General features: G+C 45.8%; 1 protein-coding gene across 2 annotated transcripts in view; it reads right to left on the reverse strand.

Moving 5' to 3' along the window:
- ELMO1 (engulfment and cell motility 1) overlaps positions 1 to 27,168 on the reverse strand; it is a 488,584-nt gene that overhangs the window by 386,550 nt on the left and 74,866 nt on the right. For both annotated transcript variants that reach the window (XM_056118196.1, XM_056118195.1), the window contains exons 5-6: positions 14,771 to 14,940; positions 6,770 to 6,805 (exon numbers count right to left, since the gene is read on the reverse strand). In XM_056118196.1, the coding sequence (XP_055974171.1) occupies positions 6,770 to 6,805; positions 14,771 to 14,940 (206 nt within the window). The remainder of the gene's footprint in view (positions 1 to 6,769; positions 6,806 to 14,770; positions 14,941 to 27,168) is intronic.

Genomic DNA, 27,168 nt, shown 5'->3' on the forward strand with positions numbered 1-27,168 from the left:
AAATGCATTTTCTTTATATAAAGTCTTTTCTCCTTTAGCTTTCTTCTTTGTTTCACTACATGTTGAATCATAGTAACTGATTTTCAAGCTGCAAACCACTGTATTTATTGATGACTATGTATTATCTCCTCTTTTTAGTTAATTTATACTTGACATACAATTATATTAGGAAGAACTAATATAACTACTTTAATATTCAACATTGCACTGTAACACTGTTGTCCCGTCGTTCATCAACTTGCTCAAGGGGGCACCACGTAATGTCTCCATTCATCCAAGGCCTGAGATTTTAGCAGCCTTTCCTTTCTCCTCCTTCCCAACTCTGCCATATTGGAGGCTCTTTCAGGGTCAGGGGAATGAGGCCCATTATCGTTTTGGCATATTGAATATGTTTTGGCATATTGAATATGTCACGGGTAGCTTGCCAGGCTCTGCCATGCGGGAAGGAAACACTGCCTTTAAACAAATCTTTATAGTTAATTTATAGCTGACATGCAATTATATTATTAAATTATATAATATAAATTACTGGGAATGAGATCCATTTATTACTACAAGAGCGTTGAAGAAATAACTAAAAGGACAAAGAACCTCCAGCTACGAGCACATCTCTTTGATTCCACTGTTCTTCCTGCATTAACATATGCCTCAGAGACCTGGACCCTACGAAAACAGGATGAGAACGCTATTCGGGTCTCTCAAAGAGGAATCGAAAGAGCTATGCTTGGAATATCACGATTCACTCAAATGAGAGATAGAATCCGGAGTTCTGATCTTCGTCAACACTCAAGAATCAGGGACGCTATCTCATTTGCCAAGACATCAAAAATCAGATGGGCTGGACACATAATGAGGTTTACAGACAACCGCTGGACTAGAGCCATTACTGATTGGATTCCACAGGACATCAAAAGATCACGTGGATGCCCACTTACAAGATGGTCAGACTTCTTTGTCAAGACCCTGAATGATCGGTTTGAGGCTCTGCATGTTCCTAGAACGAACAGATACCATTGGGCTACGCTAGCATGCAACCGGGATGAATGGAGACGTTACTGGCACCTGCTCGAGTAAATCGATGAATAACGGGGATTAAGTGATTAAGTGATTAATATAAATTAACTATAAAACAAATATTCAATATTATAGTTTAATATTTATTTCAATACTATATATGTATAGGTTAATATAAATATATCGTTCAATATATTGAACTGGGACTCTGTGCCAGGCTCTTTCCACTCGGGCAGCCCAAGAGGGGCATGGGCGAGCGCACTCCCTGCCCCAAGGGACCCAGGCCTGGCAGCCGGTCTCCACTACCCAACCGCTGCCATGCTCCAGGCCACTTTCCGGACCACACAGCCGCTTCACCTGCCCGGAGGAGTGTGGCTGCAGGATACCTCATGGGACACTTCCTACCCATTGTCCATAATTACCACACCATGTTTGACGGAGTTCAGATAGTAGGCAACAGATGACAGAGAGAAATATATATTATATTATTACAGTGCTAGCACAGCGGGTAGGGCGTTTGCCTTGCATGCGGCTGACACAGCTGACCCAAGTTCGATTCCTCCACCCTTCTCGGAGAGCCCGGCAAGCTACCGAGAGTATCTTGCCTGCATGGCAAAGCCTGGCAAGCTGCCCGTGACGTATTCGATACGCCAAACACAGTAACAAGTCTCACAATGTTACTGGGCCCACTTGAGCAAATCGATGAACAACGGGAGGACAGTGACAGTGACAGATATACATGCCTCTCGGAGAGCCCAGCAAGCTACCAAGAGTATCCCGCCCACACGGGCAGAACTGACAAGCTTCCCAAGTCGTATTCAATATGCCAAAACCAGTAACTATAACGGGTCTCATTCCCCTGACCCTGAAAGAGCCTCCAATCGTTGTGAAAGATGAGTAAGGAGAGGCTGCTAAAATTTCAGGGCTGGGACAAATAGAGATGTTACTGGCACCCTCTCAAGTAAATTAATGATCAACAGGATGACAGTGATACAGTGATTGTTCAAAACTATAACTCAATATTTCTACAGGCTGCTAAATGACCTAGTAATAAACACAGTTTACACACAGTTCAGGCTTGCTCTCGGTCACTTTCTGATATCAACTACAATACTAACTGGACTCACCCTGAAGTCTATTAGATCCCCACAAATGACTCAGTTTATCATTGAAAGGTGGTCAAGTATTATCTTTCCATGCATTGCTTGACTCTTTCTTGCTGATACACTGCAGGAGAGTTATGCACTTCTGTTCATTCACGAGGAACACTGGTCTCATTAATTCCCACATTGTTTTGTCAGGTTTGCATGTCAGAGTAATAATGGCCTCAAAAAGGAATCAGGGATCCTTTCTCCCTAACCTTCAGTTTTTGGAAGTGTATGTGTTGACTTAGTATTTCTTCTGCAGGTATATGCCAGAATTCACTAGCATAAAAAAAGATGAAAACTGAATAACCAATTTTCCTTACGTGAAGGTTTTATAATGATTCAACTTCTTCAACAGATACAGTTATTCAGATTTTCTCTTTTCTCACACACCTGCTTTTGATGGATCAATGCAGTCCCTGGAAAGCCAGTGCGGGGTGGGGGGTGGGGGGGAGGAGTTAGGCGTGAGAGCAAGGGTGGGATGATAAACCTGTGAAAGGCAAACAGGGAAACAGCAGGAACGGGTGTGAGAAGCTATGAGAGCATGAGGCAGATCCAATGCCTGTGAAAGAAAGGAGGGAGGAACAGACCCTGAAGGGCTGCAGAGAACAGTTCTATGGACCCAAGGCGCAGGGCAGGCAGGAAGAGGCAGGCACCGCCCTGGAGCTGCCAAGAATGTGTGCTCCTTTTGCTGCTTGTTGTGGTTTGGGTGGACACACTGAGAGGTCCTCAGGGCTTATTCCTCATCAGGGATAGCCCATGGTGGTGCCAGGGATAGAACCCAGACTGGCCACGTCCAAGGACAGTGCCTTAATCCCTTACCATCTCTCCTGCCTGAAATCAATCGCATGACCTTAGCATATAAAGTGCTGTGCTACAGTAGAGGGATGATGAGCTTACTATGCTCCTCAGGGCTGATAACAAATCATGTGAGAAGGAAAACAAAGATCTGCATTTCTCAGTGGACATGTTCGGCACCCAAAGGTTAAAATTTATTGACATAAAGTTATTTCTAACATTTCTTCATTTTCTGTCTAGTATCAGTGGAATCTGCAGTTCCAAGTACAGATATCTGGGGCTGTGTCCATTTTTTTCTACTAGTAAGTATTTTAAAAATTCATTTTGCTGTAATTGTTTCTATTTATTCTTTTCTGTTTCTCAGAACTGCTCAGAGCTATAAATTTATGTTTTCATCAAATTTTGAAGTGTTCTGCCACTATTTCCTCAAATATTTTTTTCTGGTCCATTTGCTCTTTCTTTTCTTTCTGGGACCCCAATAAAAGAAAATGAAATTTATTTTAAATTAATTGTCTCACTGCTTATTGTATTTGTTCTTCAGAATGGAGAATTTATGTTAATATATACCAAAGATTACTGTCTCCTCTGCCATCTTCAACTCTGACACAGTAAACTGCTTAAAATGTAAAGTATTACAAATTCCAATTGGTCGCTTTTTCATGGTTTCTATGTTTCTTCTGGGTCTTCACACATCTGCATTCATGATACTAAGATTTCTTTACAGTCCTTTAACACATTTATAAATGGTGCTTTAACATTTTTTCATAGTGGTTTTATATCAAATTGAAGGTAATTAGTTCTTCAGAAATTGTTACGGTTGCATCCTAAGTATATATTGATTTTTTGAAGGCTCTTTTTTGCATATGATCATGTGCACTATAATTGTTCTATCAGTGATGGATTATATGGAGAGAGGTTATGCATTGTTGTTATAAGACTCACTCTGTCTTGATTTACATAGAGATGGGTATGACATGTAAGTTCAAACACAAAAGGATATAGTTAATTTTCCAAGGACTGTCTTCCTAGTGTTTGGTTTGTTGTTTTTGATTGTATGTATGTTTGTTTGTATTTTGTTTGGACGTTTTTGTCTTTGTTTTGTTTTCCACACCTGGAAATGCTCAGGGCTTATTCCTAGATCTGCACTCAGGGTCACTCCTGGAAGGGCTCATGGGAAAATATGGGGTAGTGGAGATCAAATCTGGGTAGACTACTTGCAAGGCAAGTGCCCTACCTGCTGTACTATCTCTCCAGCTCCACTTTTGTATTTTTATATTAGTATCGGGCTAGAGTGATAGCACAGTGGTAGGGCGTTTGCCTTGCACACAGCTGGCCCGGCCCAGCTGGGTTCGATTCCTCTACCCTCTCGGAGAGCCCAGCAAGCTACCAATAATATCTCATCCACATGGCAAAGCCTGGTAAGCTACCGTGACGTATTCAGTATGCCAAACACAGTAACAACAAGTCTCAAGATGGAGATATTACTGGGCACACTCGAGCAAATTGATGAACAATGGGAGGACAGTGCTATATCAGTGTCAAAGTGAGTTTTAAAAGGAAAAAAAGAGAAGTGTGTGCCATAGAGACAGGATAGGGAGCATGGGGGTGAAGGGACAGGGGCAGGAGGGAAACTGAGGACACTGGTGGAGAAAAATGTACACTATTGAAGGGATGGTTGTTGGAACATTGTATAACTGAAACTCAATCATGAACAACTCTGTAACTGTGTTATTTCATGGTGATTCAATATTTTAAATTGTTTTTAAAAAACAGCTTTAAAAAAGTGAGTTTAAAATGTGTGTGGGGGGGCGGGAATGTTAGTTGTAAATTCCAATGCCTGTGTCATCTTACCCTATTAATGGTTTAGTTGGTTTCTACTACATGCTCCCCTCCCCCTTAACTCTGGGTTGTCTTAGCCTATTATTTATATACCTTGAAATGTTTTAACTGTAGTCTGAACATCATCAAGATAAAACAATGCCAAGACTCAATCTGTTCTGTCTCCTGAGGAGGGTTGGTGTGTATTCTAGCAGGAAGTTATCCTGGCCAGAACCAAACTGCAAAATCTATAGTGAGTGGCAGCTGAAACTGATCCATTCTTTCCTTACCCCTCACAGTCTCTGAGCTTGGTTTACACTGCATTCTTGTCATTATACGGTGGCACTCCCCACAAACTGCATCCTCTTCCTAACTCTCCAAGACTGAGACTTTTGCTGTGTCCTGTTTTCTGGAAAACAGCTGTCCTCGGGCAAAAACTGTAAACACAAATTTCATGGAGAACTGACTTCCCTCCTCTTCCTGTCTGCTTTCTGCTGCCATTCAGTTCCTCCAGAGTTGATTTTAAGTATTTTTCTTTACAATCTTGTTCAGATTTAGAACTGCTCTCTGCACTATTACTTACTTAAGCAACTACTCCATCACCAGAACCAGGAACTGAGAACTAGTTTTTTTTTTTGCCTAGGATTTCAGAGGGAAACAATGGCTTGCAAGCAAACTATCAGCATATCAATATACTGAAAGAGTGAAAAACGGGCATGTAACTATAAAGAATTGGCATTGTCTCCAAAGTTCCAGGCTCATCTCTCTGGATAGACTCTGGCTGACAGAGAATGACAAGACTGCATCCCATCTTCACCATCTGACTTTAATATCTGCATCAAGGAAATGATGCTAATTTTACTATCTTGTGTTGTGGATGTATGTGTGAATGAGTGTAAATATTGAGACTGTGCCCAGGACAGAGTAAACTCTCCTAACAGATGACTTCTGCTGCCATGATCATTAAGTGCTTTGACTGTGTTAAAAATATATATTAAACTAAGACTTGAGAAGATTTATCCTAAAAATTGAGCTTAGCTTTTCTACTTTATTAGAATGAAAGGTGGAAGAGTTCTGCTAATAGTTTCTCTATGTGGAAAGGCGCGAGGAAGGTGAAGAATTTGAAATCTCTTTCGTCTACTAAAGATGATCAGATTTTTCTCTAAGCACTTAAAAAACATTCAATCTTCTTTCTCAAACTGAAATTCTACTCAAGATTTTCACAAATGCGAAATTCATCCATCCTCTATATAGTATCTGTCAGACCTAGGTGGGTTCATGTTTAGTGACTACAAAGGGCTCTGAGGGCCGGGGGGGGGGGGGGTGGCATAGTAGGCTGAGCACATGCTCTGCGTGCAGGACGCCTGGGTTCAAGCCCCAGGATGGCATGGTTCTCCAAATGCCACTGGACCAACTCCAAGCAGAGAGCCAGGAGTCAGCTCATGAGCAATGTCAGAAGAGGCCCCCCAAAAAGCAACAAAAGAAATGCCATAATGAAAATAACAAAAGGATCTAAAACGAATTCTGAGAAAGCCATTCTGGGGTCTCCAGGTACAATACACATCCCATTCAGTTCAACAGGTCACTGGGCACTTTATGAGACTCCATAAACAATTTTCATTTCATACTTCAGTCATGAACTTCTGGATGTGAATCTTTTTCTTACTCAGCCACTGAAGAAAATCAAAGATTTCTGACTTTGAACATCACATGGGCCACAAAAAAGAACATTTTTGTTTTAAGTAGTCTCACCCCAGGGGAACAGCAATCCTGACGTGATCATTCTGTGACCACCAACATAAAATACCCTTTCTACCACAAAGAAAAAGGAAGGGGAAATACATTTTTAAGGAATTTGTTTATAAGGACATCAAAAACAAAGCAAAAAAAAAAAAACCTATCATTTAACACAAAATATCTAGATGCAGTCAAATGGCAGCATGACAGAAAAAAAGAAAAGAAGAATTATCATATACTATGTATCACATTCTTACCAAGGTTTCATGATCTTCTGCAATTTCTGGTACCGGCTGCAAAATTGAAAAATAACCAGGTAAGAAACATGTTTTTTTTCATATGAAGGCAATTTTTACACAAACAACACGTCTTAAAGTTCAAGATTAGACATTGGGCATATTTAACTTCAAGATGTAAGGGAACTTTATTCATTTTAACATATTATTCAAAGTAATAAATTCCTTCAAAGTAATAAATAAATACCTTCTTTATTACAAGAAAGAATAAGAAAGAATCCAAAGACAATTATAAACTTGCTTGAACCAACCTAACCTGAAAGTAGGTAGACTGCATTTACTAGAGGTGGGGAAATCTCAACAGAAAACAACGATTTATTTCCATGGAAAGAGTAGGAGCAAAGAAAAATATTGCACTAATCATATCTAAATGTATATGCAATAAGGAAAAGTTGGGTTTTATTTATTTATTTATTTATTTTTGGTAAAATGCTAACTAAATCTACTTCTTTTTTTGAGAGAAAGGACTGCTTCCTTGAAAGGAAAAATCATGGCATATTGCAATAGTCTCGGAAAACTGGAGGCGGATGTTTGAAAAACTAATCGGCTGCACGGACTATTCTGTCTCTAAAATTTTAATTTGTATTGTCTTAAAAAATTCTATTCATATCAAGGAGATAAGGAACAAGTGATTCTGACCTCATGAAACCACATCCCTTAAATATCTGGCCTTACGTGTGCCTTTCCCTCCTCATTCCAAATAGTGCAGTGCAAGCCCACCCCTGAGTGTAGACCACTCTGGGAAGTGGCCTCCTCTCCACCCCGCCCTTCGCACTGGCCACGCTGAGGGAGCACCAACATCTGTACCCACTGAATTGAATCTAAGTCACCTCAGCCCCACCCCTCTTAAAGGCAGAGGGACATGCAATGATAACCTTCTAGTACCTGTACTGCAAACCATAATTCCCAAAAGGACAGAGAGCAAGAGAGGGAGTATGGGAAGGAGGGAGGAAGGAGACTTAGAGAGAGAGAAAGAGAGAGACAGGGAGAGAGAGACAGAGACAGAGACAGAGAGAAAGGAAAACCAACAGTGGAATGGTTGAGAATAGGACATACATCTTTCAAACAACGCACAGGTCCATGCAAGACGCCCAATGTGCCACCTGACCAGATAAACCAATGACAATGACATCTGGAAGGCCGCTGGTGGCCAGGGACTCCACCTCAGCCCAGGGTGAGGCATTCTTTTCCCTGAAGAAGAATCTTTTCTTCCCAGCATTCCATTTGCACTGCCAGCAGGTGGACAATGAGGCTGGGGACACAAAGTAAAGCTGGGCAGGGGCAGAGAGTGCTCTTAGGAGATTTTCTGACTCTCCCTCAAACACACACACACACACACACACACACACACACACACACACACACACACACAGCCCAAGGACTGATACCTTTAGCCCTTTTGAGGCATGTGATACACATTCGTAGCCAGGAGCCAGAGCGATTTAGGGGAGGGGAGAGGAGAGAAGGGGGCGAAGGGGTGGGGACAGAGGGAATGGGAGGGGAAGCAAAGGGAAGAGGAGGGGAGGCAGAGGGAAGGGGAAGGAAGTGAAGGAAAGGAAGGGCGGGGGAGGAGAGGGGAGGGGAGGGAAAGGGAGGGTAAGGGAGGGGAGGAGAGGGGAGGGGAGGGAAAGGGAGGGTAAGGGAGGGGAGGAGAGGGGAGGGGAGGGGAGGGAGAGGAAAGAAAGAGAGGAAAGAGGAGAGAGAGGAGAGAAAGGGAGAGGAAAGAAGGGGAGGAGGAGACAAGAGAGCACAGGAGGGGAGGGGAGGGGTGGGGAGGGAGGTGGGAAGGGGAAGGGAAGGGAGAGCTAATCCCTGCCAGGACAGGCAATAGAGGAAGCCCTAACCTGTGCTCTGGAAGGCAGCTGAGGGCAGGTGCTGCAAGGGAGCCTCATGCTGTGTGTGGTCAAGAACAGCTCCACCCCCACCCCTGAGCAACCAGGCTGAATGCAGGCTCAGCTGACCCTTCCCATAACACCCAAGCTTGAGTCAGAGGGGAGGATCCTCGGAGGCTACATGGCACTTTCCAAAGCAGACTCATCTGGGTGAAGATAAGATCACCTGAAAGGTCATACTCAGTCCCAAACTGCATGTGCCTCTGCTTCTACTGCACACACTGCCACAGGAACTGCAGGCAGGGCCGGCTGCCCCCAATAACACATACTGCGTGAGAATAACAGTGACAAGGTGGATGATGATACACATCCAATGCTCCACACTCAGACAATATACACTTTGCTAAATAAATAAAACCTACAGATCCATTGTCAAGTGTTGGAGATGAGGCAACTTTAAAGCCAAGACATCAATCAGTTTGCTGAACAAGCAACCTCAATTTTCATGTCTCTGAAGAGCCAGCCACAGCTCTGGCACAAGCCAGAGAAACAGAGTGGGAAGGTGAAAATGTAGTAGAAAACTGTTACTGTGTTTATAAACAATACCAATTTTCATAAACCCAAACCTATAAGCCCAAACATACAAACATCTTCACCTGTGTCATGTGGATGTCACAATGGGGAGGGAACTAAAAATTTACACTATTAATATCGTATGTTTGAAGACAATCACAGAAGGCCTTGGCATATCCCTGAAATATCTAAGACCCCAACCACTATTTCTAATATGGCCATTCTGGACCAATGACTTCAACCAAGCAAACGAAAGCATTTGCAAATTCCACAGATTAAGGAGAACTCCTCAAATACCTCACTGCTATTTTTCTCAAGCAGGCTGATGGAAATCCACTCTACACAGGCCAGCGGGTTAGAGTGGTGATCCTCCCACTTGAATGACAAGCCAAAAATGAGGACACTTCAGCGAGCTACAGAACTGTTCTTATGTTTAAAACAGCTTTAAAACGTGTGTGGCTGACTCAGACATTTTATTTACAAAAGAGAATTTATACATTCACCAAGATTTTACTAAGCTGATTTGAATGTTCAGAGTCAAGGGGGGAAATGAGTGCCTTTAAAAACCACACAAATATTCAGTAACTGTTGAATACTTAAGTCTACAGACTGTACATTTTTCACATTATATACCATACTGCATATCTATAGCAATAGTATCTCAATCAAACTTTATAAAGGTGACACAAGGCAACAAAAATGGTGATTGGAGCAATATTTAACTGCATGAAACTATTGTTAGGTGCCCCAAAACACGCTCCATGCACTATTGAGCACAAAAAGAAAAAAATGGTAAAATCAAAATTCTATATTGTGGGACCAGAGCTAGCTCAGAGGACTAAGCAACTGCTTTGCAATCTAGAGACCTGGGCTATATCCCTGACACCACATGGTCCCCAAAGCAATGGGCCAAGAGCAGACTCCAAGCCCCATGGGTGAGACCTAAAACAACTCAATGTACATATGTGTGATACACTGCACGGTAGGGCATGCATGTGCCCTATCTGAAAGCATGCATACAAAAGATACACACCAACACAGTAAATTCGTTTATTATGGGGGTGGTTTTAAAATGTTTTCTGTTTCCTCCTGTATATACTTTCTTGAACAATCACAGGAGTTGGGCGGGAGGTCCCCAGGCAGCCTGGATGCCAGATGCGAGGGATCAAGGCCGGGGCTGCCCACATCTGCATTGCCAGGTTTCCGCAGGCCACTCTGCTGCCACTGGGGATTGAGGGCTGTCTCCAGTAAGGCCAGGGGCCCTAGTGGTGCAGACATGGAGCTGGGTCAGTCACATGGGAGATGCGTGTCCCAGGCCCTGCACTGTCTCTCAGCCCCTGGATACAGCCTTTTTTTTTTTTTTTGGTAACCAAAAAAACCACTTCATTCATTTGTTTTTGGTGCTTGGGGCTTACGTGTGACTGACTCTGGGGTCACTCTTGGAGAGGGTCGGGAGACAGTATGGGATAGCAGGGATCGAACCCAGACCTCCAGTCCAAGGCAAACATCCTACCCTCTGCACTACTGCTGCGGACCCATGATTTTTTTTTTTTTAAGGAAAAAAGCTACCAAAAGCTGCCTGAGTACATAAATCCAACTTTTTTCCACTCTTGGATGCTTCAGCACAGGGCGGTGCTGGAGCCCAGTCACATCCAAGGGCGTGATTTTCCTGTCGCATGGCCAAATGGGAGGGAGAGCGCACGGGTCCTGCCCTTTCATTCTTGGAAATGGTCCCCTGCTCTGCTGCCGGAGTGTGGAAGGACTCAGGGTGAACTGCCCAATTGTGTGTGTGCGCAAGCAGAGACAAGGAACACGGTGTCTCGCTGAGACCCAAAGAAAAGCCGATTAGTCACTACACTGGATTGAGAGCAGCAAGTACTTTTCCCTTCAAATAAAGTGAAATTCATCATTTCTGAGAAATCTTTAAATAATCATTTTTTTTTTAAAAAAAAGCTGCTGTTCAGGGCTAGGCTGTAGATCCCAGGCCCCATGTAAGAGTCACCTACATGAGGCTCTGAGCTCAATCCCGGCCAAGTCCACACCAGCTCCCCTCTTCCCTTCCCTGCTGCCCCAGGTAACCAGGGAAAAACCCTGATAACAGAGCAGCGTCCACTGATGCTTCCCTCAGCCAGCTCAGGCCAGACCAACTCTCTCCCCGGAAACCTACTAGCTTCAAAACAACTACCTATGTTTTGAGCTGAAACGAGAAAAGTCATTTAAGAATTTCACTATGACAGAAAACTTCAATTCCAGTTTCCAATGCTCTGCACTGCCATAATGACATTTTTTCCTGCTTCCTCTGTGAGCAGCTGGAAAGAAACCTTCAAAAACTCAGCCCCAGGTAACGAAGAGCAGAAGAGCAGTCTTTCACTCTCCTTAAGGCTCAGAGTGAGGAGAAAAAATTCCACCTACATTTTCTTCAGTATTTCCTAAAAATTTCCACAGGTCCTGCTGCGGAACCCTCTGCCGTTCCCACCTGGCTGTGTGCCCGGGGCCAGTCGCACGCCTTCCAAAGGGCAGCATCCATTTAGTTTGTGTGGTTCCAAGCCCAAAGAGTGCCATCAATTAATTAAAGTCTTGCTCAAAGTGTAACGAGAAGCTAGGCTTTCTTTGATGAGGAAAAAATGGTCTTGTATTTTCAATCAGAGCAAAATCTGAAAAACAGCTACTGGGTCAAATGAGCCAAACTTTTGAGAATGAGTTGCAAGAGCCAAGGGAAAGAAGGCAGAGGCTGGCACCCCGGTCCCTCCCCCCTCCATCTCCTGAAGCAGCAGGACTTGGAACTTAGAAGTCAGCAGTGCCCCAGAGGTGAAGCAGAGACAGAGTCCTTCCTCCTGGGCCCGAGGTAGGGAGATGGAACAGACAAATTTGCCAGAACTCGCCCAAGACCTGTCCTGGGGTCTGGCTATCTGTGAGCAAGCGAGCCAGTTCTGTAGGCTCATGGTCTCCTGCTCAACAGCAGTCACAGAGAGGCCACCAGAACATCCCTTCACAAGGCACAAATCTGAGAGAGCTACTGTTCACTCTGGCTGTCCCCAGGGCCAGGTCTGGGGCTTAGGGCATGAGGAGTCACAGCAGAAGACAAAAGCATAGATCTAGAAGGTGAAAACGACAGATAGACCACCAAGAGTGATCCCTGAGCACAGAATCAGGAGTCAGCGCTGAGCATTGTTGGGTGTGGCCCAAAAGCAAAAAAAGAAAAGCAGTAAGTAATAATAAGTAGTGCTAATTTAGGCTAGGGATATAGTATGAGGGTCCTCGTACATCACATGCTGCGGACCCCATTTTACCCCAGGCACCACATAGTTCCCAAGCTCAAGGGATGTTTCCCCGGAGCCCCTGCCCCACCAACTATAGTCGTATGCGACCCCCAGCTCCACTGAACTGGCCCTGGTAGTCCGCAGCACCGCAGGGCTGAGCAGAGCAAGTCCTAGGTTCCAAGCACTGAACACTGCCGAGTTCCCTGCAAACCCCGGGCAGAGGCCCCCAGAGCCCCAGAGAAGCACGTGGGACAGCCCTCCACCAAGGAAAGGAACGCTGACAAGAAAAGCACAGAGAAACAGCTCTCACTCTATGACTGTTCAGACAAGACTGGCAGAATCCCTCTGTTACCACTCTGGGGGGACGATGACCCTGTCCAGGAAGCTGGGTTGAATCCAGGAGGCCGGGGCTATAAAATGAGACAGAAACCTCACTGATTGGCGGACACCAACCCTCCTGGGATGCTGATCTTAGAATTCCGGCCTCCAGACTGGAAGAAAATACACTGCTATTTTTTAGGTCACGCAGTCTGGGGTATTTTGGTCAAGCAGCACAATTCCAACAGTTCTGGAAGCACTGACACATCAGCAGCACGGACAGTCCTGAGCCGAGGGCGCTGCGTGCCAGGGGCCAAATGGCCCCAAGGGGACAAAGATGAATGACTACATGCACAGGATGATATCCACATGACCAGCCCTGAGCATCTGTCCCTCACAACCCGGATGTTTCCCTAGGTCAGCCCACACAGAGCCCAAAACTAGTGTCATTCAACTTTCCTCTAGCTATTTTAAGTTTCAGCTCCAACTTCAAGTAACCACTTAGGATTCTAATAACACCCAGGATTTACATTTCTCTGCTCTACTCCAAGCACTGAGACGGATGCCAAAACTAAAAAGCAGAGTTTTAGTCATCATTAAAAAATGTAAATGATCCCAGCCTCAGTCTCCAACTGACCTCCAAATCTGGAGACTGCTTGTCAGTCCTCTTTGGGTTTGATTCCCAGCACCTCACCCCAATTCTACCTTAGATACTCTCTCCACTAGTCTGTTAGAGAAGATTCCCCCACCGCAAACTCTACAAAACCCTCTGGCATAGAAATATTCCTGTTGTTATAAAACTTCCTCTTTGATCAACAACAATAACAAAAAAAATCTCTCAGGAGTGCCAACTGCAAAGGCTAAGTAATGTCAAATGTAGGAGGCAACAGACAGGGAAGAAGAATGGGAGGGAGGGAGGGAGGGAGGGAGGGAAAAAGGAAGAAAGGAAGTGGGCGGGGACTGTTTTCCAGCATGGGTCATCTGTAACCCTTTCTGTGACTCACCAGGTACTGGAAACAGATGTAAATGACCCCAGTTTAAGTCCAGATGTTAAATGCCATTTACTCTCTCCTAAGGAATCTATCTCTAGGCCCTGAACAGCATTAATTTAGCATATTAATATGTAACTAATAGACTTAGCAATTTCACATGCTCTGAGTCTGTGCCAATATTGGCCGGAGCATCTGGGAAGGGCAGCTGGCTGTGGAGAGTGGGCTGCTGGGGGGATTCTCTGTCCATCGTGATGACTAGACCCCATTTGGCTCATTACTTGTCAATTCTGAAGAAAACCAAAGCCTTCCTGGGGAAGGAGAGTACTGTCTGCCAGTTCTCACTCCAATGAGGCCTCCTGACTATCACCATTCTGGAAGGAAAAGGTGAACCAGGTGCGGGGCAGGAATTCTCCATGAATTCTGCCCCAAACAAGTTGCAGGGAAGGCTGACATCCTTTTCAATTTTCCCAACTTCCAGCTTTTTTGCTCACAGCAAGATCTTAGTGCCTATTATATTTAATTTTAAATAAACACAGCAACTCAGCTACTCGGCTCATCATTCAAGTGCATAGTTACCTCAGGGAGGCTATTTTTGCCTGGTCTGATACTTTGAAACATAAGCAGAAATTTCTAATATTGTTTTAATGGAGTCAGGAAAGGAAAATTTTTTTCTTGGGGCTCAGAAAGAGACATGAGAAACTTCTATTCTGTAGAACTATGATTTAGTGCTGGAAAGGTAACAGAGATAATGAGCTCTTTTTCCTTCTAACTGACATTTCCAGCATTTCAGGGAATTTGCGGGCGGGGGGGGGGGGAGGGGAGTGACAGAGTGACGAGATGGCTGGCCGCAGGAGCCCGGGTTGTCTGCAGTACTTCCCCTGGGCTTGATCTGATTCTGATCCATCACCTTAGCAGGTGCAAGAGCACCCCCGCCCCCAGCTTTGAGGGAGAGCCCAGGAGGGGTGTCGAAGGAAGAAGGATGCTTACTCGGTGCCGCTCTCCACCATCTGCGTGAGCAGGGAGACACCATCCAGGTTAATGAACTCCTGGGCGAATGTGATGTCCCGGGACAGGCTGGCCAGGTCCTTCAGGGCCTCCAGCTTGGCGTCCATGCTCGACGACTGGATCCGCTCGTGAAGCTGCTGCGCGTTTTGAGCCTCGTGGGGCCAAGTAAACAAGGGGAGACAAACACAGAGAGACAGAGACAACAAAGTGAACATCTCGTGGGAAACCAGGACACAAAGCAGGAGACCTCCCACCGACCACACCGGCCTCCCCACGCTCTGGGCAGCACTGGCCACTGGTGCACCTGCCCCAGCAAGCTCTGCTCTGAGCGCCGCTGGCTCCCTTTCACAGAGCCCATTTCCTGCCTCTTGGAAAAGCAGGACCTCAAAATCTACACTGGGGGTTGGAGCATTTGAAAGGGAAGGATGGGAGATGGTTTACCTTCTAAGCAGACTTCCTGGGGCTGAAGCACTGAAACTGTCCACAGAAACCCCAGGCTGATCCTGGCCAGCCCTCCTCCCCGCTAATACAGAACCCAACGTTGCCCCTGAGCACCCCGCAATAGGGCCCCCAAGTTAAAATCAATGAACCAATAAGCAGACATTATCTGGAAGTGACAAAAAGTCATTTGCTTAGTTAAGCAATTATATAAATGTATACAGAGTGCTCCCCATTTAGCCAATAATCTGAGTAATAACAACCTACACAGAGTTTAAAAGCTTCATTAGACACCCAAATAATCTTTCCAGGGTACTGAAAATCTTCCAGTACCACACAACGATGCTTGTAAACCCCATTTTTTTAAACAACTTGCGTTCACATACTTTGGATACATACTCTGGAAATTTCAAATAAAACCACTTGGAAACCAAATCCTTGGGAGATCAAGTTTGCTTACTCGTGGACTTTTTTCCTTCTTTTTCCTTTTTAATTCCTATTGAACTATTATAGTTTAGGTCACCTTGCAAGTGTGTGGGCATCATGGTTCTGGTCATACAGTGAAACGCCTACCCCACGCCTGGCTGCCAGCCCCAAGGGTCCTCCTGTCAGCCTGTTCTAAAAGTGTCTGAACTAGCTGGACCCGCCGAGGGGGCACTTCTGGAGAGCCCGCACTTCTGGATAATCACTTAACGTCTGTTTGTGCACCCTGTAAAAGTTTTCATAGCCACTTTTAAGTTGAGGCAGACAGTAGGAAAAATTTTAAATTACTAAATTTTCCTCTCTGTGTTTTCACTTAATATAGCATCTGTTGTAGCTATTATCTAACTCAAACCCACGATGGCTGAGCTACACTGTCACCCTCTGATCCTTTGCTTTAGCCTCTAAAGCTACACTTAATTTCAGGGGAAATGGAAGAGAGAGCTTATTTAAAACTCCTGAAAATGAGGGATCTTAGGGCTGGACAGATAAAATAGTGGGTGATATAGTAAAACTTGCCTTGTATGCAGGTGACCCGGGTTCAATCCCAGGCACCCTACATGGTCCGGTGAGTCCTTTCAGGAGTAATTCCTGAGTGCGGAGCCAGGAGGAAGGCCTGAGCACTGCTGGGTATGGCTCATATATGTGTGTGCATGTATACACACACATATATGTATATATATAAAACCTATATCCCATATGTATGTGTATGAAGAATCTAGAAGACACCTGAGGAGCTCTGTGAATTCATAGCAGGTAGAGTGCAGAGGAAACAGAGGTCCCACAGGCTCTGAGACTACAGGGGCTTCACCCCGGGGTCCCCAGCTCAGCCCTCTCTGCTGTGCTACCTATCAGTGGCACCTGGAAGGCTGAGGTTTGGCCCTGCACAGGAGGACGTGCAGGAGAGGCTGGGAGCAGGAACGCACAGGCTGACGGGAGCCAGCGGATACTGCATCCCACCCAGAGTTCCAGGGCCGGGTTGGCTGTCAGCTGGACAAAGCCTCAGCTGCTGCCCATGCCCTGCCCGCAGACCACCTGTTGAAATCCCCAGCTCTGAAACAAAAGGGTGGCATGTCCACCCAGTCCACCGGGGTGTGAAGCTCTGATTTCTAACCCCCATCTCCTTTTCTCCAGCCAGAACAAATAGCTCCCTCCTGACATACTGCAATCCCACTAAATTATAATAAGTATCTACTAGTCTTTTTCAGTGAAAGCACTTTCCAGGAGGAAGACTGGCTCAAAGAGAAAGAGAAAAAGAAACTTTTTTCAATAGTTCAACAGAGTTCTGGAATATAGGTAAGTGAGAGGATATGCTCCTTTCTCCTTTTGCATGTGCTTGACCCACTTAGAAGTTAATGAAGGGATGTATCTAAAATAGAAGAAATGAAGAGACACAATTGCTAGCCCCAGGAAAGGACCAGTGTCCCTGGCAGAAAAATCAGGAGAGAAAAATCCCAAAGACACACACGACTGGTCAAAGAATTCCATTATAGAAATTAAAAAAAATTTCTTTGCCAAGGAAGATCAGAAAAATCAAAGCAACTGACTTGTGGGGAGTCTCGTCCAGAGAGTTGGTCCAGGAATGGTGACGGAAGCTCCAGCGTGCCAGATTCATCTCAAATACAGCGTCCTGAGACGTACCCACTGCATCCCCTCACCGCTCACCCACTACACTGCCCCGTGCCACATGCTACCATGAGATTCGGGGAGGATCCCACTGTGGGCTGGGGGTCTGTAAGGAGTCAGGTCTCTGTTGGGCGCAGGATTGGGTGAGGGGGCTGGGTCACACCCAGTTCAGGGCGACACCCCAGGCAGTGCTGGGAATCCAGCCTGGCTTGACCTGTGGGAGAATCTAAGCACCCGAACCCTTGACCGAGTGCAGGAACATGGACGCTCCCTGGTGATGGCTGGGCGTGTTTTATCTCGGCGTCATGGCAGAAGCGACCTCTATGCCAGGGGAACAGCGTCCGGAGGAGGGTAGACTGGTGTCTGCTGTGGGCAGATGCAAAAGTTTCCTGAATGATGACAAGGAGGGGACGTCAGCCTCTGGTTAGCTCTGAGCCCCGGGAAGTCCTGTCACCTTCGTGGTCACATTTCACCAGCAGCACATGGATGGGCCGAGATGAGACCAGACATCAAGTTCCCAGTGCGTACAGGTAGGCACAGCAAATGGACGGAATACTACATGGAGGCCGTGTACTATTTCTAATCCCCACCGTCCTGTGGTAGGGATGTCTCAGGACACTGTATTTGAGATGAATCTGGCATGCTGGAGCCTCCGTCACTGTTCCTGGACTGACTCTCTGGCCGAGACCCCCCACAAGTCAGTTGCTTTGATTTTTCTGATCTTCCTTGGCAAAGAATAGACAAAACCCCTAGAGGCTGTATGCTGGATGGACACATTCTCATGATGGAGAAAGGCTGGGATGCAAAGGCTCCTTAGTGTTTGGGGACAAAGTTACATGTTCACAACTGTGTATCTGCATTGAGAACACAGACTCCAGGAGAAATGTGTCAGCAACAGTGCCAGGAACGCAGTAGTTTAAACCAAACCCACTAGCTGAGTGGATTCTATACGTGATTAATACATATTCACTCATATGTACACAGACCCATATATTTGCATACAATTGACCAAGAGAAACAAATCAAGATCTAACCCATGGTTATTTGTGAACTGCAATTTTGCATAATTTTCTCTGGAGCAAGATCACTTCCAAGTGATTGTATTATTCTGCAATTATTTGGGAGATATGGTAGCACTTTCCCCTAGCACTGTCCTCCCATGGTTCATCGATTTGCTTGAGCAGGCACCAGTAATGTCTCCATTGTGAGACTTGTTGTTACTGTTTTTTGCGTTATCTAATACGCCACCCGGAGCCTGCCAGGCTTTGCTGTGCGGGCGGGATACTCTCAGTAGCTTGCCAGGCTCTCTGAGAGGGACGGAAGAATCGAACCCGGGTCAGTCATGCAAAGCAAATGTCCTACCTGCAGTGCTATCGCTTCAGCCCGGGAGATATGGTATTCACTTTAAAATATTTTTTAAAAATCTGCCTGGGTTTTCAAGAAATCAGCACAAATGACGAGAGTCGGGCACTTGGGTTCTGTTCCAAGGTAAACCTAAGTTCCGCACTGAGCAGACAATGAGGCTGTGTCACAGTGATCGGGTTCACAGAGGCAGAAAGGTGCCCGTGTGCCAAGCATTGGTCATCTCTGCTCCTCAAGGTCCTGACTATTGTTCTCCCCAAGAAACCCCCAGTTTCTGCTCTTTGAACCAATTAAAAACCAAAAAACCTTTAGGCTCAGTTGTTCACAAATATTTCATTTGTTGTTTTTATTGTTTGGTTTGGGGCCACACCCAGCGGTGCTCAGGGCTTACTCCTAGCTCTGTGCTCAGGGCTCACTGCTGGTGGTCTAAGGGGACCAATACAATGTCAAGGATACAAGACAAATGCCCCACCCGCTTCACTCTTCCCTGGTCCCAGTATTTTAAATGTGCACTCAAAATCACTAGTAACCCATCCACAGTTTTCTAGAACATTCCCTATGTCCCTCCAAAATGTCTCCATCACACCGTGTCTTCTCTCTGTAACTTGCCCCTACAGTGATCATGCTTCAGATTTCACGGAGGAGATCGGAGCAAGGGGCCAGGCAGGCTCACAGACCGTCTGTACCCATTGACCGTTTGCACCATGGACTGTCTGTGCCCGCCGACTGTCTGCGCCCACTGATTTGCTTGTGCCAATCATCTGTGCCCATTGACCATCTGTGCCCACTGATCATCTGTGCCCACTGACTGTCTGCACTTACTGACCACCATAGACTCACTGATCGTCTATGTCCACTGACAGTCTGCGCCCACTGACCATCTGTGCTCACTGACCGTCTGTGCTTACTGACCATTTGACCCCACTGATCGTCTGCACCCACTGACTGTCTGCCAGGCTCTGTTTCTAGATGCTCCAATCTGCCCTGCTGCCCAGGAAGGGCTATTCCTACCTCAGTGCCCATGCTGCTCGCTCTCGCCTTCTCAGGTCTCTCCTCAGGGTTTCACATCCTGTCTGAGGGGTTCCTGCAGGGTTCATTCCCAGCTGCAAACATCCCTGCCAACTGCTGAGGTAACAAACCAACAGCAAGGGCCCCGAATCCCTTGTCCCGGTCGCTCTCTCTTGCCACATCCTCATTTCACTGCCCCCAGCGAATCTTCTGGAAATAAAGTAGAGTGAGCTTCGAGTCTCCATCCGAGCATGTCTGCTCTCCTGGGCCCTGCCGTGAGGATTCCGCTCAACCTGCAGGCCTCCAGCCTCTGCACATCCGCTTCCCTGGCACCGCTGAGCGCTCCTCCTGCTCACGCCACCTCTTGACTTTCTCTGGGCCTGGCGATGTCCCAGGGCTATCCCTTCCTGTGAGGGCCATGTCCGCGGCACCCTTCCCACATGACCTCCACAGGTGCCACAGCTGTACCTCCCAGGCTGCCTGGCACATGTGCTTGCCCTGCTGACGGTGAGCGTGCATCTTCAGGACACCCAGTGGGCCTCTCCCGCACCCTTCCCCAGGAACTGCACATGCTTAGCTAACCCACTTCTGATACCTCTCCTCACACCCACAGCCCCTTACCAGTACTGGGGCTTGTTCTCCAAAGTTCTCCTTCATCCACACTTTCCTTCCACACAGCCCACGCCTTCGAGGACTGGGCCCGTCCACTCCAGCCTGGCCCATCCATTCCAGCCTGAGACCGTCCTATCCAGCCTGGACTATCCTCTCCAGCCTGGACTGTCCATTTCAGCCTGGGCCCGTCCTCTCCAGCCTGGATGTGTCCAGTCCAGCTTGGCATGCCCTCTCCAGCCTGGGCCCGTCTTCTCCAGCATGAGCCCGTCCACTCTAGCCTGGGCCCGTCCTCTCCAGCCTGGGCCCTTCCTCCCCAGCCTGGGCCAATCCTTTCTAGCCTGGGTCCATCCTCTCCAGCCTGGGCCCGTCCACTCCAACCTGGCCCGTCAACTCCAGCCCACATTGCCTGTGACTCTGCTGCCTGACATCACTCCCGGCACCCATGTCATAGCTCCACTAGGAGAGTGGACAGGAAAACGACCAAGGATACTCTATAATCTGCCTCAGCCTCTCTACTCGGAGGCTATGAAGGGCTGTTAGACCACTGTCAATGGTCCTGCATAAGATTCGGGTAGCCTAATCCACAGAGGGATAGAAATGAGACCACTTTTCTTTCTGGAGTGGATCTGGATTTCAGTATGAAGCCTGGATGTGTCTAATACTGGCTCCAAGGGAGGATTATGCTTAGAAACTACAAAGCAATAGTAGATACTTGACCAGCAGTTTTAGGTACTGAGTCCACATGGGTCAAATGATAAGAGATGAAAAGGATTTCGTTTCTATATCAAAGTGTGCTTAAAAACCTAGTAATATGAGATATAAAGTTACTTTTAGCTTGAAATGTTACAATATTCACTTTGGCATACTTTATTTTATATTTATTTTATACTAAATGGACTGGAGTGATAGCACAGTGGTAGGGTGTTTGCTTTGCATGCATCCAGCCCAGCCGAGCTGGGTTCGATTCTTCCAACCCTTTCGGAGAGTCCAGCAAGCTACCAAGAGTATCTCGCCCGCACAGCAAAGCCTGGCAAGCTGCCTATGACGTACTCGATTTGCCAAACACAGTATTAACAAGTCTCAAAATGGAGACGTTACTGGGCCCGCTCGAGCAAATTAATGAACAACGGGAGGACAGTGTTTGACAGTGACAGTATACTAAATAATATTAGTACAGAATATAGAAGAAACATACAAGAAACATACAATACTACCAAATGCTATAAAATAATAAACCTAACATCAGCAGGGTATTTTGTCTCTCTTGAGAACTATTTTATCCTTTCATCACAAAATCCCTTTATTCCATACATGTTGCTGGACTCATTCCATACACAATGTTCAGCGCCCACCCCTGTGCATGCTCCACTTCAAGGGGCTGCAGTGCAGACCCCAGCCCACATTCACTGACTTCTCAGCACTCCATCACAGGGTATCGCCTTTAACTCCAAATGACAGGCAGCTAACAGGTTTCCAGCTTTTTATCATCAAAGACCATGATACATCTAGCCCTGTGTATATACATACCTATAGGGCTGTGTGTACATCTATATGGGCCATGGATGTGCATGGCTAAGGGCTGTGTGCTACGGGCTGTGTGTATATGTTGGGGGTGGAGTGACCCGCAGGGCTCTGTGCATCTGTCTACTTGACCAGCTCCTAGCAAAAACACATGTATTTAAACTTGAGGGGATATACCGAAATCTCCCTTTAAAAGGCTGTAACAGAGCATTCAGCTGAAGAGGACAACATGGAGGGCGGGATCCACAGATCCCGAAGGAAAAAAAAAAAAAACAGGTTCCAAAAAGAGCCGAGATCATCGGGAAGCCCCAGATGGGGTAGGTACCGCATCCCACCTCCCCCAGATGGAACCCCGGTGACCAGAAGCCTCTACAACCACAGCTCGAGTATGCGGGAACTTGGACTTTTCCTCAAATATGCCGGGACTACAACTCCCAGGTAACCTCAGATTCCGGAAGTCACACCCACAGCCCGCCCCCCAGCGCCATATTTACAGCATTCAGCCGAAGAGAAGGACAACGTGGAGGGCGGGATCCACAGATCCCGAAGGAAAAAAAAGAAAAAAAAACAGGTTCCAAAAAGAGCCGAGATCATCGGGAAGCCCCAGATGGGGTAGGTACCGCATCCCGCCTCCCCCAGATGGAACCCCGGTGACCAGAAGCCTCTACAACCACAGCTTGAGTATGCGGGAACTTGGACTTTTCCTCAAAACCGCGCGGCCGCTCACGCGGCCGCCCGACATCTCTCTATATACAAAGTGATCCATGGGAAGTAAACCACCCAACGTTTCTCTCTGAAAATCATAGTTCAGTTTGGAGCACGGCCACAGCCCCAGAAACACAAGGACTTAATGCAGAACCCAGCAGCTTGGAGCAGAAAAGTGAACGGGCTATGCGTTAATCCAGACCATCATGACTATCCCGAGGGGAAAGGGTGTTGCCCCATTCGCCCTCTCCTCTCTGGAAAGAAAGATGGCGGCCACATGGGAGCCTTGTGGACAGCAGGTATGAGCCGGGGGTGTGGGGGCGACTAAAACCTCATGGGAAGGGGGGCGTTTCGGTCCGCCCTTCACGCCCTACCGAGGCCACCAGTTGCCCCCCACGAGCGGCTCTCCAGCACGGCCACGACTCCAGAGCACAGAAACCAATTTCTTAACTATCTGACTTACAGTAGAAATACTTCCAGGGTCAATAAGTAAAATAGCAGAAATCCAAAACCAACATATAATTCTTGAACCCAGCTATAGAAAGCAAATCACTTCACAATGCTTTGTCAGCATGTCTGATTTGGGGGGGTGGGGTAAACTCTAAATAATAGTGGTGAATCTTTTACTGAAACAATGAATCTAATCAAAGCAGATAGAGTGTTAACTAGAATTCATCTGCCCCACAGGGACTGGGAGGGGTGGGGGGTGGGGTTTTATTGGGGTTCTTGATGGTAAAAAATAAGTTTTGGTAAAGGGAAATGTGCTTGATATTTGCATGACTGAGACCTAAACCTGAAAGCTTTGTAACCTTTCCCATGGTGATTCAATAAATAAATTAATTAATTAAAAAAAAAGGCTGTAACAACCTTTGAACCCCATAGCACAGCTGCCTTGATTATCTAAGAGATTAGATTCTCATCTTTCTTAAGAATGAGCCTCTTTCTTCTATATCAATAACAACCTAGATCTATTTATCTATGACAACAGGCCAATACACTGATACTGTCTCCTCAGCTTGGAGATAGGATAAAGCAGATATATAAATAATGACATAACTCAGTTCTGAATCTAGAGAGACATAAAAAGATATACTGAGATCATATTTGCAGCATTTGACCAACTATTCTTGAGAGTTTATTTATTCATAAAGGAATCCTGAAAATTGACGAATCAACCTTCTACCATGCATTTGCCTTGCTTTATCCTAATTTGCAATTTTTATTTTGTCCCTACAGTTCTTTCCAAACATAACAGCTTTGTATCACTGCTTTTATTTATTTATTTATTTGGCAGACAAATTTATTGTTTTTTCTCTATGGTTTCTGGGTTGCATTCTAGTCTACATAAAAGAGGCTTTCCACAGTTGGAAACTACAAATACACTTACTGTAAAGATTTTTTCAGAGAAAGATTTCAGGGAAGTTAAAATCTCTGGCAAGCCAAGTTTTGAAAAATCACTAAAATTCCCTTCTATGCATGGTCTCAGATGTGATTTCTCCAGGAAACTCATTCCAGGCAGCAGGGAATACTACCTAGTGCAGAACTAGTCTTTCCCCAAAGCTCAATTGTGCAAATCCCACACACACTGCCCGGGTGTGTTCATGACTAAATATATTTTTTGGTGGTGGGGACAGAAATGACATCCAGCAGTTCCCAAGGGCCACACCTGGCCGTGGTCCGGAGACCATATACAGTGCCAGGATGCGAAAAACTGTGTGGCTTCAGCTGCATGCAGGGCAGGTGCTCAGCTGGCTCAGTCTCTCCAGTCCCACGGCTACAACTTCATGATGATGTGGACACAAATAAATAAGACATGGTATCTGGAAAGTACACTTTTGGAGCCAGAGAGAATGTACAGAGAGTGAGGCCTCTGCCTTGCAAGCAGCTAATCCTAGTTTGATCCTTGGCACCCTTAAGTCATGTCCTGAACATTGCCAGGAATGACCCCTGCACACCACTGGGAATGGCCCCTCCCCCTCAAAATACACTTTTGAAGGGGTTGGGTGGGATTAGGGGTCACACCCAGCAGTGCTCAGGGCTTACTCCTCGCTCTGCACTCAGGGATCACTCCTGGCAGTGCTCAGGAGACCATGTGTAGGGTGCCAGGAATCAAACCTGGGTGAGACATGAGCAAGGCAAGTGCCTTACCCACTGTACTTTCTCACTGTACCATCTCGCCAGCCAAAGTACACTCTTCAGATGGCTACTGCTGAGTCTGTCTGAAGGCAAGTGAAGTCCAGAGCAAAGGCTCTTTGAAGAGAAGTGCAGTTGGTGTAGACAGAGTGGGAGCCTGAGCACAGCCCTTACCTAGAGCAGAAATGTGCGTGTGTGAATATGCATGCATGTGCATATTCCTATCCCTGAGCATGTGTGGCCGTGCATGTGTGTGTATATTCCAGTCCCCGTGCATGTGTGAATGTTCATCCGTGTGCATATTCTTCTCCCCATGCATGTGTGACCATGCATGCGTGGGCATATTCCTGTTTCCATGCACGTGTGACCATGCATGCATGTGCATATTCCTGTCCCGATGCCCAGCTATAGAGTTCAGCTAAGGCAGATGGCAGGATACCAAAGTTAGCATAAAACCAGTTGTTAACTTCTTTATGCTTCTCTAACACTTCTACCACATGGAATGGGTTTTTCTTTCCAACTAATTTTATTGTGTATGTAAAAATTCAAAGAGTTAGCATATGCCTGCCCATATTTTCAGTTAAACACAAAATAATATAAGAATACAATCTACCAACAAGTGAAGTTTACACATCCAAAATAACTTGCTTATAGGGTAATTTCCAATTCTTTTGCAACTGCCAAAACCATAAAAGTTGTTGCTTAAAAGGCCCAGACCTTCATCCTACACTTGATGAATCCAGCTCTTCCTTACTGCTACACACAGCCCCACTGTTTTTATTTTTATTTACTTATTGATTTTAGCTGGAGGAGTTCACCCAGCAGTGCCCTGGCTCTGTGCTGAAGATCGAGCCAGGGTCAGCCACAGGCACAGCAAGCACCTTCCCACTGTACTGTTTCTCGAGCCCCATCCACATTTCTAAATTTCAACCAAGGCATCCAGCTTGGAGAGCAATGCTCTTGAGCAGACGTAAAGAGTCTCTGCTCCAAAAGAGAGGGACAGACATAGAAAGATTGCATTCATCAGGGGATCATAAAGTAACAAAATAAGAGACTAACACCCAAGAATAGCTGAAATAAGTACCAGGAGGTTTACTCCATGGCTTGGAGGTCAGCCACACATGCTAGGGGAAAAGGCAACTCAGATAGAGAAGGGAACACCAAATAAAGGGTGTTGGGAGGATCCTCCCAGGATGGGAAATGCATGCTGAGAGTAGACTATAGACTGAACTTGATTGCCACTCAATGCCTCTTTTGCAAACCACAGCACCCAAAAGGAGAGAGAGAACAAAAGGGAAGGCCCTGCCACAGAGGCAGGGTGGGATGGGGGTGATGGGGTGTGGGAGGGATACTGGGATCAGTGGTGGTGGAGAATGAGTACTCGATCATTGTATAACTGAAACCCAAGCACAAAAATTTTTAAGTCTGCAACTGTACCTCATGGTGTTTCACTAATAAAAATTTTTAAAAAATAAATTTAAAAAATTTTTAAAAAAGAGTATCTGCTCTGTGATGCCCGTGCCATATTCTGAAAGGCATCACACAGACTGTGGCATCCTTCCTTTCTCCATGCTGGGAAATTGAGGGCCACTCCCAAAGAGCTTCAAGTCTACCATCCCCAATGTCATGGGGCAAGTCACTGTGTCCGTGACGTATGTCTGAGCATGCTGCCCTACCCCCACAATCCTATACCTAACCATCCTTAATGGAGTGACTCAGGACATTCTGTTCAAGAACTCATGGTGATTAAAGAGATCTTCTTTGGCTTAGAATAGGCCTAGATTCCTTTTTAATGAGCTTTCAAAATTCTAGGAAGAAACAAAAAGCAAGGTGTACTCTGGGCAGAAAGCTGATGACTGCTTGTAGCAGAATAAACAGGAATGACAAAAACAAATGGAACCATGGTTTCTAAAGGTCAAATTAACATGAATTCATGCTGACTAAAGGAAGACAAGCAATGCTTCAACACAAAGTTTCAGGTCATCATGCAGCCACAGAAAAAATGGGGGCAAATTATCATTTCTTTTAAGTGGCAAGAAGGCATCAAAAGACAGCATAGCCAACCCAAGCAAGGCATTCCATTAAACGTATCAACGTGTTTGGGTTCGAAATGTTATTGTGCAAAATGTTTAAAAGGCTTCAGTTTCTCTAATGTGATTTTCACAAGAAGAATTTGTGGCAGTTACAGTACCCACAATTTAATTTTACCCAGATGCTTTTCCCAATTTTTAAATTTATTTTTAGCCTAACCACATGGCTTCAGCAGAAACTGAAAATGAGAGTTAGTCAGTTTTCATCACATATGCAGAGTGAAAATAGTAACACTTGGTGTATTTTGTGCAGCTTATTTTTGAGGAAAGCAATAGATGCACTGTGAAATAATACAGTTTAAATATGCTAATGTCACTATCTTAAGTAACTGCAAGTAAGAAAGTCAAGATAAGCAACACAGTTGGCACTAGTAGCTTAACTCAATTTTAGCTTTGTGTTTGGAA

This window comes from Sorex fumeus, unplaced genomic scaffold (genome assembly GCF_029834395.1).
Source record: "Sorex fumeus unplaced genomic scaffold, SorFum_2.1 ptg000037l, whole genome shotgun sequence".
In the NCBI taxonomy this organism is placed as follows: domain Eukaryota; kingdom Metazoa; phylum Chordata; class Mammalia; order Eulipotyphla; family Soricidae; genus Sorex; species Sorex fumeus.